Raw genomic sequence first — 18,714 nt, forward strand, 5'->3', positions numbered from 1 at the left:
CAGGTGGCACGGTAAAACGGACACAGTTTGTGTCAAACTGTCACGTCCTTCAGTTTTTCAGCTTCTAAGGGATAAACCAGTGTGTTTTACATAGAGGCTAGCCAAAATGCATGGAGCTTGAGAATTATTGACAAATATATTCTTATTACTGGAAATTGAAAAAGAAGATATTGAATTTTGAAAAAAAGATTATATGCTCTTCCCTATGCTGAACAATGTTTATCAAAATTTTTTATGCCAAGGAATAAAAAATTTGTATATCAACATCGTGACCACTCCACTACTAATTGTCTGTCCCTAGAGTTCTCATAGAGAAGTGTTCATAGCACACAATGATCAATTTATCTCTTCCCGTCTTTATTGTACCGGTAATACTGTGGTTTAGACCAAGAAACCACCAACACAAAACAAATAGGGGACTTCAAAGTTCAATCTAGATGGTATCTTTGGGATCACTAATGCTTTTCAAGTTAAGCGACCATAGATAATACTTTTAAAACTCAAACAAACCAAGTACAGTATTACTGTTTGCATTTTCAAGTGACAGTGAGTTTCTCTTGAAAATGGTAGACAGAGATCAATCAGACCTATCTCACTCAAAACGTTTTTGTGTGTTCAACAACATTGTATTGGTGAGTGCATTGTATGAGGTTCAAAAGATTGAGAATATGTGATATTTTGGGATGGAAATTCTGATTGTGATGCATAGGTAGGGAGCAATGGGCACAGAAAAGTCAGTTGCAGGGCATGGTCAGTGGGATCATACAATGGTGAGTGGGGGTAGTGAACTGGCTCTTCAAATTATGGAGTTGTTCAATATTACATGAATAATTCTACGTTATAAAAACAAATTTGTTTGCTGTTTTGGTAAATTGAGTCATTGTAGTTGATGAAGCTTTGTATGACATTGTGTACAAGTATGATAGTACTGAACAGACTCCATAAAAGCTCCAGAGTTCACTGTGTCACAATTATTTATATATTAGCATTTCAAATATGGCAGTATTCCGTAGTTCTAGACCAAATCTTTGTAAACATTCAGTCTGACAAAGCTTCTCAATGCCTGCGTGAGATTTTTCTGGACATTGAATGTGATGTCACTGTGCTAACAGACTGGTCAGATTAGAGGGAAGAGGGTACTATACATGTAAGTATAATCTTCAGCAGCAGTAGCCATTGTAGTGTGTAGCTATCATTGTCAGAAGTTGTACCATAGCAATCCTGTAACTCTGATCCAAACCCAGTTGTGAGCCATTCTACTTTGATGAGAAACTTTCCAGCCGGTCTCTAATCCTTTTTTCAATAATCATCGCTTGATCATTTGCAGTTTGTAAAAACTTTTGTCTGACGGAAAGAAAGAAGACTTCAGGATTAGTTCCAACAAACTACTTCCCCTCCTTGTTCCGGAAATACCTGTGTCATTCTTCACTTAGTAGTGGATCAAAGTTCACAGTCTTCAATAGGTTTTACAGCTTGTGGTTTGCTATTGTCAGTCAGTTTGACTTGTGGTATCCGCAGATTACAGTAATAGATTTAATCAGTGGATTAGCTATAGAAGGATTAAGTGCATCTCAGAAGAAGGAATATTGATGTACTTTGGTGTTCTGCCAGATGAAGTACTTCAACAATGAGAACTTGGTAATTCTAGGTTTATCTTTTCTGTCAGAATTTGTCCTCTAATGCTGACAATCACATGTTCTGTCATGTTGATAATCACTATTGTTCAACAGGTGCAACCAGGGGCAGACATTCATCTTTTTTGTCTGACTCTATTCCCTCCTTTTCATATAACTTCACTTACACTTACAGCCTTGTTAAAAAGCTCACTTTTTTGTTTCGCCCACCCCTTCAGACCATCAACCTGGTCAGCTCCAATTGCCCTTTCTATCTTGACAAGGTTTTGATTCATCCTCAACAAATAAAAAAGAGGGACAGGTTTAATTACTGTATAAGTGGTAAGACTATAGGGGGATCAGAAAAGAATTGTAAAAGTTTTTGAGTCTGAGTATCTGTCCCCGAGGCACATGCTACCTTAACTATTTCATTCTGTCAACTGAAATAATCAGAAATGACCAAGGCCTACTAGTAGCCCATAGTATTTGGGGTGTACATGTAATCAGGCAGGCCATCAGATAAAAATTCAATCAAAACTATATCTTCAGAGATTTCTGTGGTCTGCAGTCACCTTTTCATCCCAACTGTCCATTAATCTTACCAAAATTGATATCTAGAATAATTTTGATATGTGTGTCACCATTATGGTAAAGGCTGACCTGGTATAAATGATAACCCAACCAATTCCGAAGTACATTGTATGGTGAAATGCCATTGTTTAATTTACATACAGAGAAACAGTTTGATGGAGGGAGAGAGATATTGCACAGTACATGTGGCTGTTATCTGGAACAGAATGTTCAGTACTGTGGTTCTAAACGGGGAAATCTACATCTATCATGGTACAAGTAAAATTGCAAGTTCCTGTTCAATTCCCTTAAAATGTACATGTAGTACATGTCAGACAGTCTGTATAACAATGTTGTAATGTAATGGCCATGTTTGTATTGCCAATCTGAATTTGTACGTGTACATATGCAACTGTCATATCGTGTGCGATGAAATCACTACTCCTTTGCACACACTATGACAGCTCCTTTTCTGCAAACTGGAAATGATCCACCAAGGTTTCATGAAGTTCAACTACAGTGTTAAAATACATAGCTGCACGTCGCAAAATACTCCGACAAAGTAAATTGATTTTATCAGTTATAGCTCCTTTGCCATAGTGTCTGAAGGGTCAGAGAGCTTGGACTTCTCTGTCGAAGGTTAAACAGTTCAGATTCCAATAAAATGCCATCGCAGATGCACAACTCCGGGCTACTTTCGGAAGTCTGTGCTAGTAAACAAGGAAATACCATTCTGACATATGTATGCCGCAACCTGTACAAAAATTATCAGTTCTTGTCAATAATGGCAAATTAATAAGAACTATTTGGCAAGTTCAGCTTGGAGTCAATAACCATTTCCTGCATCTAGACCTGTGTTTGGGAATTTTTGCAGTGATATTTAAATACTTTACAAGGTTGCTGTGTTCTAATTGCTCACAGTTCTTAGAAATTAAAACCAATGTTTATTAATAAAGTGAAGAAATAAAAAACCAACAGACTCTCTGTCACTTTCCAGTACTGCCAGCAAGAAATATCAGCCTGATTAATATTAGTATCAACATTATAAGTTTCCTTCTTGTTAATATAATGCAAATCAGCTGGACAGTTTGTCTGATTCTTATGGTTGTGCTGAACTGTCACTAGGTGACACATCAGCCAGAGTAACCACCATGTGGTTGCTATGGTACTTGTTACCATGGAAATCATCAATTGTAAATTCCTACAAAGAACATCTTATAGTGATAGATTAATAGCTATTAATTTTGTCACTTTGTCCTTGTTTTGTAAGGCTGTAATTACTTTTACAGTTTTCACCATAAAAAGCACACTCTGTTTAGCCATAGCACAATTGTGGTTTGTTGAAGCTGAGAGAGAAAGAGAGAGAGAGAGATGGTTTACTTTCACAGATACTTTTAAACTTTTGTACATCTAGTCTGTGCCTTGAAACCTGCTTTTAATGAAATTCCGTGGAAGTTAACGGAGTATCACACATGTTGCTGACCTTTGACCCAACCTTACCCTCCATCTAACACTGACAGTTTCGATTGAAAGTCATACATACTGTGCAGGAACACTGTGTAGTAAAGATGTCATTGATACTTAGCACTGGCATGTGCTATCATGAGGAATGCACATGGTGTTACCAGATTCCACTAAAAGAAACAGGATACTAATTGGATAATTGTAGCAAAACACTCAAATACCACTACTTGGGTTTAAACAGTGCGGCATGCAGGCTGCTGCTTGTCATAGCGCAGCCATACATTTCATTACTTAGTAGTTCAGAAATGGACAACTGATTTGGCATTTACAGGTATTTTAATAGCAATGGGGCATCTTCCGCAAGATGGTATTTTGCTTGAAGTGTACATCTACATGTACCAAATTATTGAATGTATCAATCTCAGTTCTACCTGGCAATTTAATCTACTAGTGTCCGAGAAGGGGAGGATTGCAATGGGCTCAAACCATATATACAAGCCTTATATTTATATTCAATGAACTTATTGCTCAAATGAGCTATTGAGAAATTGCAGCTTTTTTATGTGTTCACAACATCACATTAGGGTCAAAACTCCCATGAAATCTCATGTATCACCATGTCTGCTATAGTGATAGCAGTAAACCGTCCAATTTCTGGTAATCTCAAATACTCACCTCATTGACCTGTCATCAACCTGTCAACCATGATGATAAAAACAGGAGCATGTCAGTCTTTGAGGAATCACACTTCAACTCTATTATGACCTTTACAAGCAACATTGAGTGAAACTCTCCCATCAGTACTGCATTTCTTGGTAAACCAACCCAGAAATATCTTGTTCACACTCAATACTGGAAAGGTCTAAATGTTGCTGTGCAGGGACTGTATCCAAAACCTTGTACACATGATGTTGCGTAATATCATGTGTGAAAAACATGCACAAACCAGAAGGCTGTTTTCAGGACAAACTGATAATCAGACAAGAAAACTACTGTATGGTATGTTTCACCATACCTTTATGTGTAGAAAGTGTAAGGACGTGGCTTTCCTTGGCAGATTACATTTATCCATATAATTCGAATGTATTTGTCATTTTTTCTATGACAATATTGACTAACTGATCTCAGCTCCAAGTTTTGTCACAAAAATTTATTTAATTATATTTATTATACCCATCATAAGAATAAATAAGATTTTGGAGTCTTCCTTCCAGCTCAAGTGTGAAAAAGTAAATACTCATGCTGTCACTGTGCTAAGTTTTCACTGTTTGCACACCAATATATCATATCATAGACTTGATTTGTTTACATCATAATTGTTCTCATACACCCAGCAAGTATTTGAGCATTTTACGCCTCAGTGCATCACTGAATGATTGACAGCTGTTTTGAATAATGTGAGGACTTTTGCAGGGACTTTTCTCTTTGTTCTAAAAGAGGAATTTAACCAAAAAAATTTTCAATAATCCTAGGTTAAATTCATGGATAGCTGTGTGGTCTTTGTGTTGATCATACCAGATATGTAAACACATGCCAGTATCTTTTTGTGTGAGAGTCATTCAAAGCAGGCAGTCTGATCATAACCTGCTACAACTCTGACAACATTACAATTTACCATGGAGTTTGCTTTTATAACCGATCCTAAGATTTGCGAAGTTTTTTTCATGCCGTTCAAAAGCAAAGATGAAAAATTGTGGCATTCTACTATTAACTCAAAGAGAAACATGGACAAGTAAAATCTTGAAAACTAACATATTACAACATGTGTGAAAATAGATGACCATAAAAGAAAAGAAATGTCATGATTGTTTTGATTTTAAGTGTATTCAGGACAGATTATTTACAGTCGGTCAGTCAGTCAGACACACAGTATTGTCGTACAATAAGGTGTGTCTTACTGAATGAGATATCTCCACCTAGTACTTCTCTTTATGGTTTATTTATTTTCCTGCCAGTTTTCCCATAACACATAGTGCCTGCTTACCGGTGTTGGCAACTTTCCCAATATCAAATGGGTGGTGACACTTCGGTGCTCAAGCACAGTCTGTAGGTTCCCCCTTTGTTCATGGCCACTCAGGCAGTAGTTCCATATTTTTTCCCAGACAGCAATATGTCAATTAGGATATCTTGCTTTGCATAACGTAGCAAAAAGTTTTGTGAAAAAAGTTGTCCTTTCTGCATTCATTCAAAAGTTATAAATTACAGGTATGTAAAGTTCAGTCACAGATTTGTATTCAGGATGGAATTTTCATTATTGATCTGAGTCATGTAGGATGAAATTAATTACCTGTATTAACTGTCAAATTTTTCCCCCAGATGCACATTTTAACACAGAAACCAACATACGGGCATGTAGTACACAATGTTAAAATAATTACTCTACACACCATTTCTGCCTGCAATTTCTACAGGCAGTGACTTCCCAATCATTTACATTCAATTTCCTTAACAGTTATCAGTTTGGCTTTTTTTTTCAATAATAGCAGTAACAGGGTTCGGTTATCTTCTCCCAATTTTAATCACATTATGACAAACCCTGGATTAAGGTGTCATGGGGTCAAGTCACACTTGAAAGAACAGCTAGACCAAACATCTATATTTATTGAGTTTCTACCGTGAGAATTTTACCGTGTTTAGTGATCACCGTGACCATAACATGTCCTGTCCTGCATTCTGCTGGCAATCAATGACTGAGAAAACGTACACTTCTGTAAATTTATCTGTTTGTGTCTGCTGTGTTGACTACACCCATGAGACATTGAATAGGTGAATACAGTTGCTAACAGGTGATCCATTGGGTTCAGTAGATGTGTAAACATTGAAAAATTTACGGTGAAGCATTGTACGTGATGAATTAAGGTGCTATTAAATGCCTACAGATCACTCAATCTGTTAAGTGTCCGTAACAAGACATGCTGTTGTAAAAAGGCTTTAGTATTGTATCCAGCCCACGTGCCTGTCGTGTGCTGGTGTCATTCATAGGTTGTTTGTATTTGATCCGGTGTGATTGTTGTCTCCTAGAGGGCCAGCTGATCTTTGGCCTTGTTAGTCATCAGTCTGGTACCTTACCAAATTAGGAGGATATTGAAAAGTGCAATTCAAGAAAGGTGTCAGCATTGATGGTTGCCCATGGCAACATTTGTAGCCTTATATGGGCGTTAGTGTGATGTCATGGTTATTTTTGGTGTATGACTAGTACCAGCTTGGGGGTTGCTCCTGCAGATTCCATATTGTTTTGACAAGATGGTTTTAAAAAGGTTGTGTAGAATGGCTTTAGGCTCATAAACTTCTCATTGCCTTCTGTATCGTCTTAATGTTTCTCAGTATAACCTTGCTGTGGTTAAGCAACTTCCCCATGCACATCAAAATAACATTGATAAATCTTCCCATTTGAAAATGTGTTCATTTTGAATGCACAGTGCGGTGTGCATAAGTTGTAAATGCAAAAGTGTTTGTAAGTATGCGTATGTCCAGAAATAATCTAAAAAAATGGAAGACCTAGTTTTAAATATCATTAGAAAAACTTACTGTAAAAACAAAAATAATGTTTTCTGTGAACTCAATGAAGTGCGCTTGTATTTGTGCAAAACTCATGCCATCGTAGAGTTGTAAGTTTGGGTGCACTGTCATAACATTAACTCAAAATGCTGTGACTTCTGCATTTGATGCAGTGGTTTTGTCTTGTATGAGTCATCAAAAATTGTACAAAATAAAAAATGTGATGATTTTGACTGCCATCTTTGATATGTGTGTTGGTACATTAACTCCTCCACTACCATTTACATTGATCAATGTTCTTTCAAGTATTCAGAGAGTCCATGGATTTGAAGTGTGCCTCGATTGTAATATCACAATATGGCTGAGCCAATGAGCTCACACATACTAAAATTTGAACTGATACACAACTAACCATCCACTTCCGACCAATCACAGAGGTGTACTGTTCTTGAGATCCATTATATAAACAAAAGAACTTACCATTATGAACTGTAGAGGTCCTCATCACATTGAAAAACCTGTTGCACCACTATATTTTAAAGCTTGATCAGAGTTAAAATGTTTGAAAAAATGTATATTCTTTGACTTTCACAGGTTGATGTAGTGAAAAAGCTGCAGGCAGGACTGAAGTACAAGACAGAGGCTAGGATTGACGAAGCAATCAGGAAACATGAATACCAACTCAGAACACACAACTTTCGTATGGCTGATGAAAAGAGAATAGTGTCAGAAATTGACTTTCTACGGCGATCTAAGAAGAATTTAGGGTGAGTAACCAGTACTCTTGACCCAACCCCCCACCCACGAGACACAATGGAATAGTCTTTGGTGTCAGAGTTGATTAGAATAACAGATGATATCACTATTGACGTTAGCTGTGATTATTGATAAATTAGTAGTGCAATAATAAATGCTTTACACCTGTAATAATGTTTGACTGTGACTATTGATGTCAGTAGAGCAATATTTAGTGATATGTAATAATTTTTTATTATTATTGATAATTCAGCAGTGCAATATTCGGTGATATAAACCTTGAATAATGTTTGACTATCATAAATAACAGCTATATCATATCAATACAAATTATTCTAAACCACAGGATGTGAAGCGTTTTTTAAGATGTTCTGTACGAGGGCAACACATGATATTTTTTCCCTTAATAAAAATCCCTACTAATAGTGACAGCCTGTGTATGTTTTGTGAATTTATTGTTCAGATCTCAAGTCTTGTCTTTGCTATTTGTAGAGCATTTTGATGTACTCTCCTCGGTTTCCGCACTGTGGAAAGTTTACACAAACCAAATACAACATATCAAGAGGCTCTTCCATGGAACATGAGTTACATGTTCTTTAACCCTTTGAGCGCCAAAGTCAATTTTTGTCACCTTTAGAAAATATACTCCAGTCAATATTTTTCAGATTTTTGTCAAAATTTTGATAACAAACTGTAGCCAATGAAATGTCATGTCCAATTGGTCCAAAATTATATAAAATAACAGAAAAATTCGTAAAAATTGGTAAAAATGTTGCACTAAAATTTTGGTGGGAACAATTACAGCACTCAAAGGGTTAAAGGCGTGGCATACATGGATTATACACTATGTACGCATGATGATGTCAATTTTGGCTTTTAATTCAAACCTCTTTCCTCTGGTAATATTCTGCAGAGACTACCTCACCAAACAGAGTGAAATTGACACAGAGCGATCAAAGCAGAAGAAGCTTAAAGACGAAAGAGACGTAAGTGAAAAGTATCCTCACCAGAAGTGTGAAAAGCGTTTGTCGTTAAAAAAACATAATTCATGTGTGTAAGTGGCTCACAAAGATTTGGTGGAAGTTTGATAATCTTGCCACTTGTTAGTGTTGCTTTCCCGGAGTATTCTTTCAACTCAACCACTGTCAGGATGGAGGAGTGAAACTGAAGGTCAAAGGTCAATTGCATAACAACAGCTCGGCTGATGATGAAGTGGACTACTAGTTGTGGTCAATAAGCTCTGCAATTGTAGACACTAAGGAGGTTAAAGCAAATATTTTACAATATTTTCAGAGAAGATTGATGCGTACAATTACAAATTTACTGTCAATAAGTTCTGTCAGGTAACTTAAAATTCACATGATGATATAAAACCTTCAGTCTCATTTCTTGATCTACTGAGACGCATTCAATGATGCAGTGGTGATGACATTTCTGTATGTCCCTTTCAGTTTTACTACAGAAACGTTACAAAACTAAAAGGCCAGGAAGATGTAATATGGCAACAGATCAGGAGACGGAAAACAATGGAAGACGAGGCGTGGACCAAGTTCAGAGAGTCAGGACAGCTGAGAGACAACCTGAAAAAAGGCAAGTGTCACTTTCATTATGCTTCATGACATACAGTGAAAACTGTTTGTATAGGTACCTCTCTTATCAGGACACCTCTCTAATCAAGACAGACAGGGATCTAATCAGAAAGCCTTTCTTATCCGGACACCTGTCCACCCAGATGGCTCTCTAATCAGAAAACATTCCTAATCAGAAAGCCTTTCTCATCAGAATACCTCTCTACCCAGGAAACATCTTCATTAAGGACACTTGTTTCAAACCAGGCTGTTAAAATCCACTTTGGACTAAGTTGAATTTATCGAAAATCTCAAAAATACAAGAAATTGAAGTTGAAAGCAACCCGTGTAATTTTGATAATTCAAATAGAAATGTCTTTACTTTGACTGCTGATGAGCATCAAAGGTTGGCATATCAAATCAACTAGACTTGTCAAAGATAGTGTGATCTTTTAGGTCATTGAAAATTATTGATATTTTAAAGGGCCAGTAATTCTCATTTTGATGATTTTTCACTTCTTTTGTTGTTAATGTCATTCATAATTTCTTGTTCTACTCCCCAAGGCATGTTGATATACACAGTATTCAGCTTATCAACTCACCCTGTACATGTGTAAACTGCATTGTTATTGTTGATAAGTGAATTCTGATCCGGACTAGAATTCAAATGTAAACAATACCAGTGCATCTTGTTCATGTAGATGCTTTGTTAACAAACTAAATAGTGGGTGTTTCAACATTCTCTTGGGAGTAGAATAAGAACTTGCTATTTATATACAAAGTAAAAATGATGAAAAAAATCATCAAAAGTTAGCATTACTGGCCCTTTAAGGTAGTTTTGTGCGTTGAAAGTGAAAGACTTAAACTTTTGCTCAAACTTTCATTGATGAAACTGTAAACCATTCTCTTATCAAATCAATAATAAAAAATGGGGGTTACCGTGCAAAGTTTAGAACTAGTGAAGCAAATTACCCAACATTTTGCGATTTTTGAAATTCAAAATGGCAGCCGGTCTTGTATCAACTGTATGAAGAAAAATTAAATTTTGGATTTTTGAAAAACTAAGATGGTGAAAGTTTTTCTTTCTCCAAGAGCTTTAAAATGAACCCCCTCAAGTGGCAGATCAGAAAAGAAATGTAGAAATTTGAGAGTCCTAATATCTGTCCCCAAGGTGTGTTCTACCTTAAACTAAACTTGGTTTGATTGTTTTGAACTGTAAGCAGAGAAAGGAGAATATCTGACATGTTGATTTATGATAGGTATACCAGACCAAAATTTTAAAATCAGAATTGCAATAAATATTCTTTGTTAACAGCAAGAACTATGCAAGGGATGGATAAAATTGAAAACCTGATGAAAATTGCTTTATCGGTTCAGAAGTTATGAGCCTCTAAAGGTTGCTCAAAAAGCCTACATCATCCGTCATAGGTGAAAAAATATGAAATATTGAATAAATTCCAAAATTTGGAATGATATTTTTTCAATAATTTGTACTTCCAAAACAAATTATATAGTCCTTTGAGGAAAAAAGGAATATGTTTACAGAGAAAAAGTGTTTTTGACACTATAGCTTGGCCTCTGTTCTGGAAAAATGGGGTTAAAAATGGCAATTTTTACCAAAATTCTGACCGAAGTAGGCTCAAAGTAGTTATTTTCAGACAAATTGCAAGTTTCAAAGGTGGATTAATACTAAAAATCAATACATAATGAAGTTATTTAGGTACATTTAGAAAATATAACAACTTTCTAATGTATTTATAGTATAATGATTTGATATATTTGCTTTGATGTAGAAAAAATTGGGTCATAAACATTAAAATATTGCTATTTTTGGTTTATAATCTTGAAAAAATCAGATCCGCCCCTAATTAAATATGCAAAACCAACATAGTTTTGGTTCTCAATGTCATATCACCATGAAATTTTGGCGGTCAATGTTTTTAAGGAAACTGTACACATTAATTAAAGTGGCTTGTAAATTTATTCAAAATGACTGGTTTCCATGGCAACAGTGCAACTTCAAACAATCATACTGAAGTTACAAGACTTCCTGCTACCATCGAGTCCATCGACAGAAGAAGAAAAATTCCGTTTGTGATTTTTTTCCCATCTGCAATGAAAATGAAATAAAACCATATTATTGCTATATTTTCTTTATTTATATTAAAGTTTGCCATGATGTTTCCTGAATTCTGGTGAGATCTAGGACAAAAATTTGACAGAGCTAAACTTCTGAAGTTAAGCCTCGGCCTCTAGAATGGAGAGTGAAATTGATCTAAATGTTATCACACTTGTGTAATTGGTTTGTAAAGTTGCTTGTAAATTTACTAAAGGTCAGTATGTTAGTTGAGTTGCAGCAAACAACAGACACATGATATTTCCTGACCTCTCACTGTACATTTCGACAACTCGCGTACTGCTTCTGGCGTATGTACACCTCTTTTCCTGTGGATCATGATTTTTTGCCAAAGAACTTCATACAATGCAAAGGCAACAAAAGTCATATGACAACAAGACTTTGACACAGCTGTGATACAATGTAACTCAGAGCAGCAGTGTCCAGGAATGTAATATGATTCTGTGTATGTGAAGTGCACTGCAAAGTGTACTCCCTGCTGGTGTGTGTTTATTATGGGTCCATAAAAGCTCTTCCATTTTCACAAGTCAGTGCAACTTCTGAGGCAAGTTTATGAACAACTTTACAAACCAAGTACACAAGTGTGGCAACATTTAGATCAATTTCACTGTCCATTTTTATCTGCATATCTGTGTAAATATGAAATATTGAACAAAGAATGACATCAGATGAGCAAGCAAAACTAAGGCCGGTGTCAACCAGAAAGACAGAACTTAATTTTTTTTTAATTGAAAAATTGGCATAGGTTTCCCCTGCATGGGCACCTGGCCCATGGCAGCTGCTGTTCAGCAGATTAAACCCAGACAATCAGCTATAAACTCAAGAAAAATTTAGTGGGGAGTAATGGACATGTACTTTACTAAAAAGTTTGACGTTTACCTGAATTTGTTGCTTCAAAAACCAAATCATATCAAAATAACAGGATTACTTCTCATCCAACATGATGCTTTAAGTTACAGTCTCCAGCTCAGAGCAAAAAATCACAGCCGTTCACAATTATTGTTATAGTGACCTCAATAAGTTATACTAGAAATATCTTCCTTACAAGAAAAATATAATATTTATTGAGAAAAATATCAACAAACTTACCATTCTATGAGAATCTTGACAAAATCTCACTGATATTTCCCCCAGTCAAGCCTAGCCGGAAAGATCAAGTGCCAAGTGTCGGGTAGCGTCCATAGTTACAGATGACGTGAACAAGACTCAAAGTTCGCGCGGTCGTAGCGGTTCAGCGGCACTCTCACCAAAAAAAACCATGTATCGCTATTGAGTCTCTGATTCATCTACATTTATTTCAAATTTAATGAATAGACGAGGTATCAGTGAACATATCAATGTAATTTTCCCCTGGTTAAAATCTTTAGAAATGTCCAAAATGTGCTCAAAAAGTTTTCAAATTGAGATTTTCACAAGATTTAGTCAGAATTTGCAGACGAAAATGGTACCATTCGAAAGGCAATTTCATAGCGAAAAATACCCGGAACATTTCATTTGTCTAGCTGCGCAGACTCAGCAGCGACACCCGATGATTTATGGGTAAGGTCATAAAACAGCTGGAGGTCAAATTGCGTCTTTCGAGGTCAGTGCTCAGAGCTCACGCTGTGGCAATTTTACGATGGCCATTTCTTCATTTTGTTACGTAAAATTTCGAAATAAAGACAAGTAAGTGACACTAAGGTATCTTTTTACTCGGATTAGCCCCTTTTTAGCCTCATTTTCTTGAAAAAACCCAACATTTTTTATTTCTAAACGTGGTCGATCTCCGTAGTCACGCACGCGTTCAGTAGCGATTGTATGGCCGTCTGGTATACCTATTTATGATTGTGAAAGTTAGATTGTCGTACGTGCCAGTTTATTTGTTTGTTGTTATTTATTTTATAGCTTATTTATTAATTTGGTTATTTATTTATTGCTTTATTTTAGAAATTGATGATCTCTATGAGCAGAGACGTAAGCTGTACGCTAATTTCAAGCAGCAGCAGACAGAATACACTGAAATGCAGAAACAGGAAAGACAGGAATCCTACAGGAAACGAGAAGAAGAGAAAAGATTAGCCAGAGAAGCACAACAAAGAGAAATGTACGTTGATTTTCTAAGAGTATGCTTGGCTTGATTTGATATCAGCCAGTGAAATGGCAAAGAGGAGTTGTCAAATTTAGGTCACGTGTCAATCAAAAGGATGTCAAGTGTCAAAGAAGAAAATTGAATGGAGGAAGGAAGGATAAAACTTTCCAAATGATGAGATGTGGTCTGAGCTGAGACTTATTCAGTGTTTCTCCAGGTTTCTCTCACAAGAGGAGAATGTTGCCCCCTGCTTGAAAATTCAGGGAGATTTGGTCCTGATTGAGGGGGAAAGATGATAAATTATGGATAATAGTCAAGTGACAAGCGTTTTGTTGAACCTTCCAAAGATCAGTTTTTCCTCCCTTTAGCAAACACGCTGCACGATTGACAAGCCTTTGTAATACCCTTCAAATCAGTGTCTGCGATTTTTCCTCTGAGTCTCCATTCAAATTACATGGCACAACAATTACAATTCCTTGAAAAGTACCTTAGTCTAACACCTTTAATAGTGCATAAAAAAAGACAAAAGCATATAAGGAAATCTCAGACACTGACCATTGCTGTTGGAAAGTAATCTTTCATTTTAATAATTTCATTATTTTAAGTTATATATTTTTCTGTTAACAGAGAGGAATATGAAGCTTCTCGTGAACCGTTTGAAGATGAAAAGCTTCTGGTAGCTACTTTGAACACATATTTACATCGCCAGCTCAACGTTGACGAGACAGCTGGCCAATCATCTGGTGACAGCGTCAGTGAGGAAGGTAGGCGACGCTTTGTCCTTGTTCAGTGTTAACAGTTCAAACCAAAGCATGGAGAACAATAGGGATGAACCAAATGATTAATATTGAAAGGTTGAATATGAAGCAACTCACTTCCATCTTCTCCAAATTTTGTTATTCCAGTCATGTTATGGATGTAGTATGTGTATTTCTCACGCCCCCTCAATAGCCCACTTTCATCGATAGATATCATCCTTCAAGAAGGGTAGGCCTTAAAAGGAAAATCCTATATCCAAGTAATGTTGGTATTTTCATTAAAACATGACATCAGGCAGAGGTAGAATGTGTGTGTTGTATCTCTAAGTCAATGGTTTGTACACATACTATTACCACATGACAAATTGTATGTGGCATTTCTTTATACCCTGTGGACAAATTTACAACTATGGTTTGCATCAGTTGTTCATTATAAACCCAACCCAGTGCTGTCTGCATATCTTTATTTGTGAAAATTAAAAAACGGAAAGAGATCAAAAATTTAGGTTCAGTAGACTGATAAAGAGGAAAGGCATCAACCAGAAGGTTAAGTTCAATGTCCACTCCAGCTTAAGAAACACATGACTTCATTTGTTTCTTATTTATGATTCTTGTTTCCATAGGAACAAATCAAACACGAGAAGTCCCAGATTCAAGGGGCGACTTCCGCATTCTCAGGAAGAAATCTGTGGATGATTTTGACGGGATGTTTGGCGGAGCCACTGGTGGTAAGCGCAAAAAGAGCAGCAAAAAACAGCGTAGGAACACGTGGATGGTAAGTCTGAGATGCAATAGTGCAGAGGCTGCATTCGAGTACTGCCAGAAATTTTCAATGCTGTATCTTTCCTGCTAGACCAAAGTCATGTTAAAGGATGGGGCTGTCCCATCTGAGGCCATGCTACTTTCATGTTGATAAACAATTCCTCTTCCTAAAAATTGAGTGCTTCTAAAGGGCTCTCAGTGGTCATGCGAGAATTCATCAAATTTGTTGACAAAGATTACAGCATGGTACTTTAATTCTGACTAACTCATGATCTTTTGCAGTCCCATGGGTGAATTCTCCTAACACATATCAAGTGATTTCCTATGAATAAAGCTGACCACAATATTGCAATTGATGAGTTTGAAAGAGCCTACTCAAGGTTTACTGTAACTACTGCAAGGTGTAACGTGAATACTTGATGACGGCCAAGGACGTAAACACATGGCACAGGGTCCCTATGCTTATGGAAAGTTGAAAGGGCCTTGAAAATGAAATTGAGTCCTCAAAAAGTCCTTGAAAATTGCCAAAAATCTTTGAAAGTTCTTGAATTTTAAGTGACTTTGAGTGAGTGGACCCTGATTGCGGATCACAAGATGAAGTAATAAACTTTTCACTTGCAGCAAATACAATGTCAATGATACAAGATTGCAACTTCTCTTGCCTTGTGTTCCCCTTTCACCTGTCATTTCCATCCCTCCCTCCTTCATAAAGAAAGTACAAGAGTGTGTTTTCCATTCCTTGTTCTGCAGAGCAAGCCGTTGAAACACTCCCCAGAGATCTTTGCACAGTTCGCTCAACTTGGCATTCCAGCACCCAACACCATCGGTGACATTGTCCTCGTCATTCAACAACTGGCTGAAAGAAAGGTAAGCATGCAAGAGCAAGCAAAACATAAATTCACAGACAGAACAAAAATAATAAAATATTCACCATTCAGTTTTAATGGTGCTTGAATATGTTCTAAGTGGAACTCCCATACAGTTTAGCAGCTACAATATCACTCCTCACAAACATATAGTGAGATGACAACTGCATTATCCTATCTGTACTCTTTTTGACTTAAAGGGGAAAAGTCGCCCATTTTTCATGAATTTTGTTTGATACGTGATACATCTTATATTGTTTGACATGTTGAAAGATACTGAATGAATGGGTGACCATGCATATATTCGACCCCAGTCTTAGACACGATACATGAAACCATCGCGAAAATGAATAAATGGTCATGACCATTAATTCATTTTCGCGATGGTTTCATTTAATTTGTCTAAAACCAGAGTCGAATATATGCATGGTCACCCATTCATTCAGCATGTTTCAACATGTCAAACAATATAAGTTGTATCTTGTACCAAACAAAATTCATGAAAAATGGGCGACTTTGTCCCTTTAAAGGTATACTGTCACCTGTTCCAATTTTGCCACAGTTACCATGGAAAGAGAAAATCCAACCAATCGCAGATTTTAAGCGGCTGGCCAATTTTTAAAAACAGCGCCCTCACATGGGCATTTTCAATACCAAGTAACGCCCCTTCGACCATATATGGGCATATTCAGATTACAAGTGACTGTATACCTGTAAATATTGGTATAAACTTATTATATCCTTTGCCAAAATCAGATCTCTACAGAGGAAAGTAGGGTTGAGGGTCAGTCGATACCCTTATTCATAATCGTCAGCATTTTACCGTTTATTTTATGTTGCTTCATCATTTAGGAGTACTATGAGAATCAGCCGCAAAAGCTGCAGCGAGTGCTCTCCAAGGTGGAAGAGGAGCGGCTCCAACGCCAGACCAGTGCCTTGCAAGCTGAGGACAATATTGAATTCGGACAGTTCGATGATGCTTTTGAGTCGGAGCCACATGAAGACGTAGCAGAAACAAACTCAGGGAGCGCCACTCAGGACACTGATGTCGTCGAGTCTAATCAGACAGATGAAATTCCAGATGGGGACGAGTCGCATGACGATAGGAACTCTGAGAGTCATGATGTAGCTTCTGATAACATTGCTGAGTCTACCGGCAAAGACACTGTAAATAGCCTCACAGAAGATATCTCCTCTCTCAATGTCAAGGACACAACATCAGAGAACACAGAGCAATCGGAGCAGATTGGTGATGAGAACGGAGAGGTCACAACCAAGCCAGTCAATAATTTACATGATGGAGAACATGAAGAAAACTTCAACGCCAGAGAGGATATACTTAACAGACAACCAGCACATATCTGCAGTGATCTCATTCCGGACTCATTGACTAAGAACTCTTACAAGGGTATCGGCGTCAAGGAGAAGTGCCCTAGTTTACATGAGCTTCACACAAATCATAATTCAGAGCTAGTCCTCAAAGATTCTATATGAAACCCTCCCTTTTTTTCTAGTTCATCTTGGTTCAACCCTTTTGAAATCATTGTTTGGGCATACCCATGTTGAGAGAAAAGGGAGGACAGATGGGTTGATTATATCACTACCAATATTTATCAGGGTTTTCCTTTCTGTTTTGATTTTGTGAGAACATGCATAAGAAAAGCAACACACCCTTTCCTGTGAGCTGAAAAGCAAATCTTGTTAATATTTTCTGTGTGGTAACTGAAATCAGACCTTCAAAGTGAGTGGTGAAACTCCAAGGATCAATATTTCAATTAGCAAACACCATCACCCCTAATGCATGGCAAATGGCCAAGTCAATATATTGTAAATGATAGGAATGTACCAATGCCAAGTTGGAGAAAGGGTGGTTAGATGCTGTATAACAGGGTTGATGTCAAGGCGTGACACCCATTGTCCTGTAATCAGGTCCACACTTGCCATTGATTACAATAGGTTTGGGCCAAACCATTATGGTAAAGGGTTTAGTATTTCATTTTGGACATTTTTCACTTCCTCATGTGATTACAGAATCAAATTTGAAAATCAAAGTCAGTTGGGTTTACTATTGCTTCATCACTGAGAAGCTCACACAGTCTGTGTGATCACAAAGTCATAGTTCTCTATGACAGTGTGTTTTGTTAGATACGGCTACATAGTCCCCTATCTGTGCCAAATGGAATAGCCCACAGCCATAAATGAAATGGGTTGTTCCAAGATCTGTGGAAAGTGGGATGTAAATTTTTTATCCTGAGAATTTGAAGCTCTCTTTCTATGTCTATTGTGTGATTTCTTTCCTTGTTATTCCAAGCATTAATCAAGAAACTTCAAAAAGATCAAAAAGAAAAAAAAAGAACAAAACGAGATATTGCTATTGTAACACTGAACTCCAGAAGAAACAAGCAGGTAGGGGTATATTTCCTGTGAACTTGTTGTCGAAAGACAACATTGTAAGGTGTCAGTAGCTGTCTCACATCCAGAGTGTTCAGATAAGCAAAAATGTTCTGGATTTTGCATATACCTGTGTAGCTATCAGTGTGTGATGTTAGGAGGTTTATCTCAGAATCAAGTTTCAAAAGTACCGGTATGTCTATAGCAATTTGAAAGTGTGTTCATAGTTCATAGTTCACAGGTCACTCATGATATTTCCAGGG

At 37.0% G+C, this 18,714-nt stretch overlaps 1 protein-coding gene across 1 annotated transcript in view; it reads left to right on the top strand.

The window, feature by feature from the left end:
• The window catches only part of LOC139115476 (uncharacterized), a 36,361-nt gene extending 17,972 nt beyond the window's left edge, over nucleotides 1–18,389 (top strand). The window contains exons 4-11 of the mRNA XM_070677596.1: nucleotides 7,740–7,912; nucleotides 8,815–8,887; nucleotides 9,353–9,491; nucleotides 13,533–13,689; nucleotides 14,302–14,438; nucleotides 15,056–15,207; nucleotides 15,945–16,061; nucleotides 16,913–18,389. Coding sequence (XP_070533697.1) covers nucleotides 7,740–7,912; nucleotides 8,815–8,887; nucleotides 9,353–9,491; nucleotides 13,533–13,689; nucleotides 14,302–14,438; nucleotides 15,056–15,207; nucleotides 15,945–16,061; nucleotides 16,913–17,554 — 1,590 coding nt within the window. The 3' untranslated portion in view covers nucleotides 17,555–18,389. The remainder of the gene's footprint in view (nucleotides 1–7,739; nucleotides 7,913–8,814; nucleotides 8,888–9,352; nucleotides 9,492–13,532; nucleotides 13,690–14,301; nucleotides 14,439–15,055; nucleotides 15,208–15,944; nucleotides 16,062–16,912) is intronic.
• The last annotated feature ends 325 nt before the right edge of the window (nucleotides 18,390–18,714 follow it).

Source organism: Ptychodera flava, chromosome 17, assembly GCF_041260155.1.
Source record: "Ptychodera flava strain L36383 chromosome 17, AS_Pfla_20210202, whole genome shotgun sequence".
Taxonomy (NCBI): domain Eukaryota; kingdom Metazoa; phylum Hemichordata; class Enteropneusta; family Ptychoderidae; genus Ptychodera; species Ptychodera flava.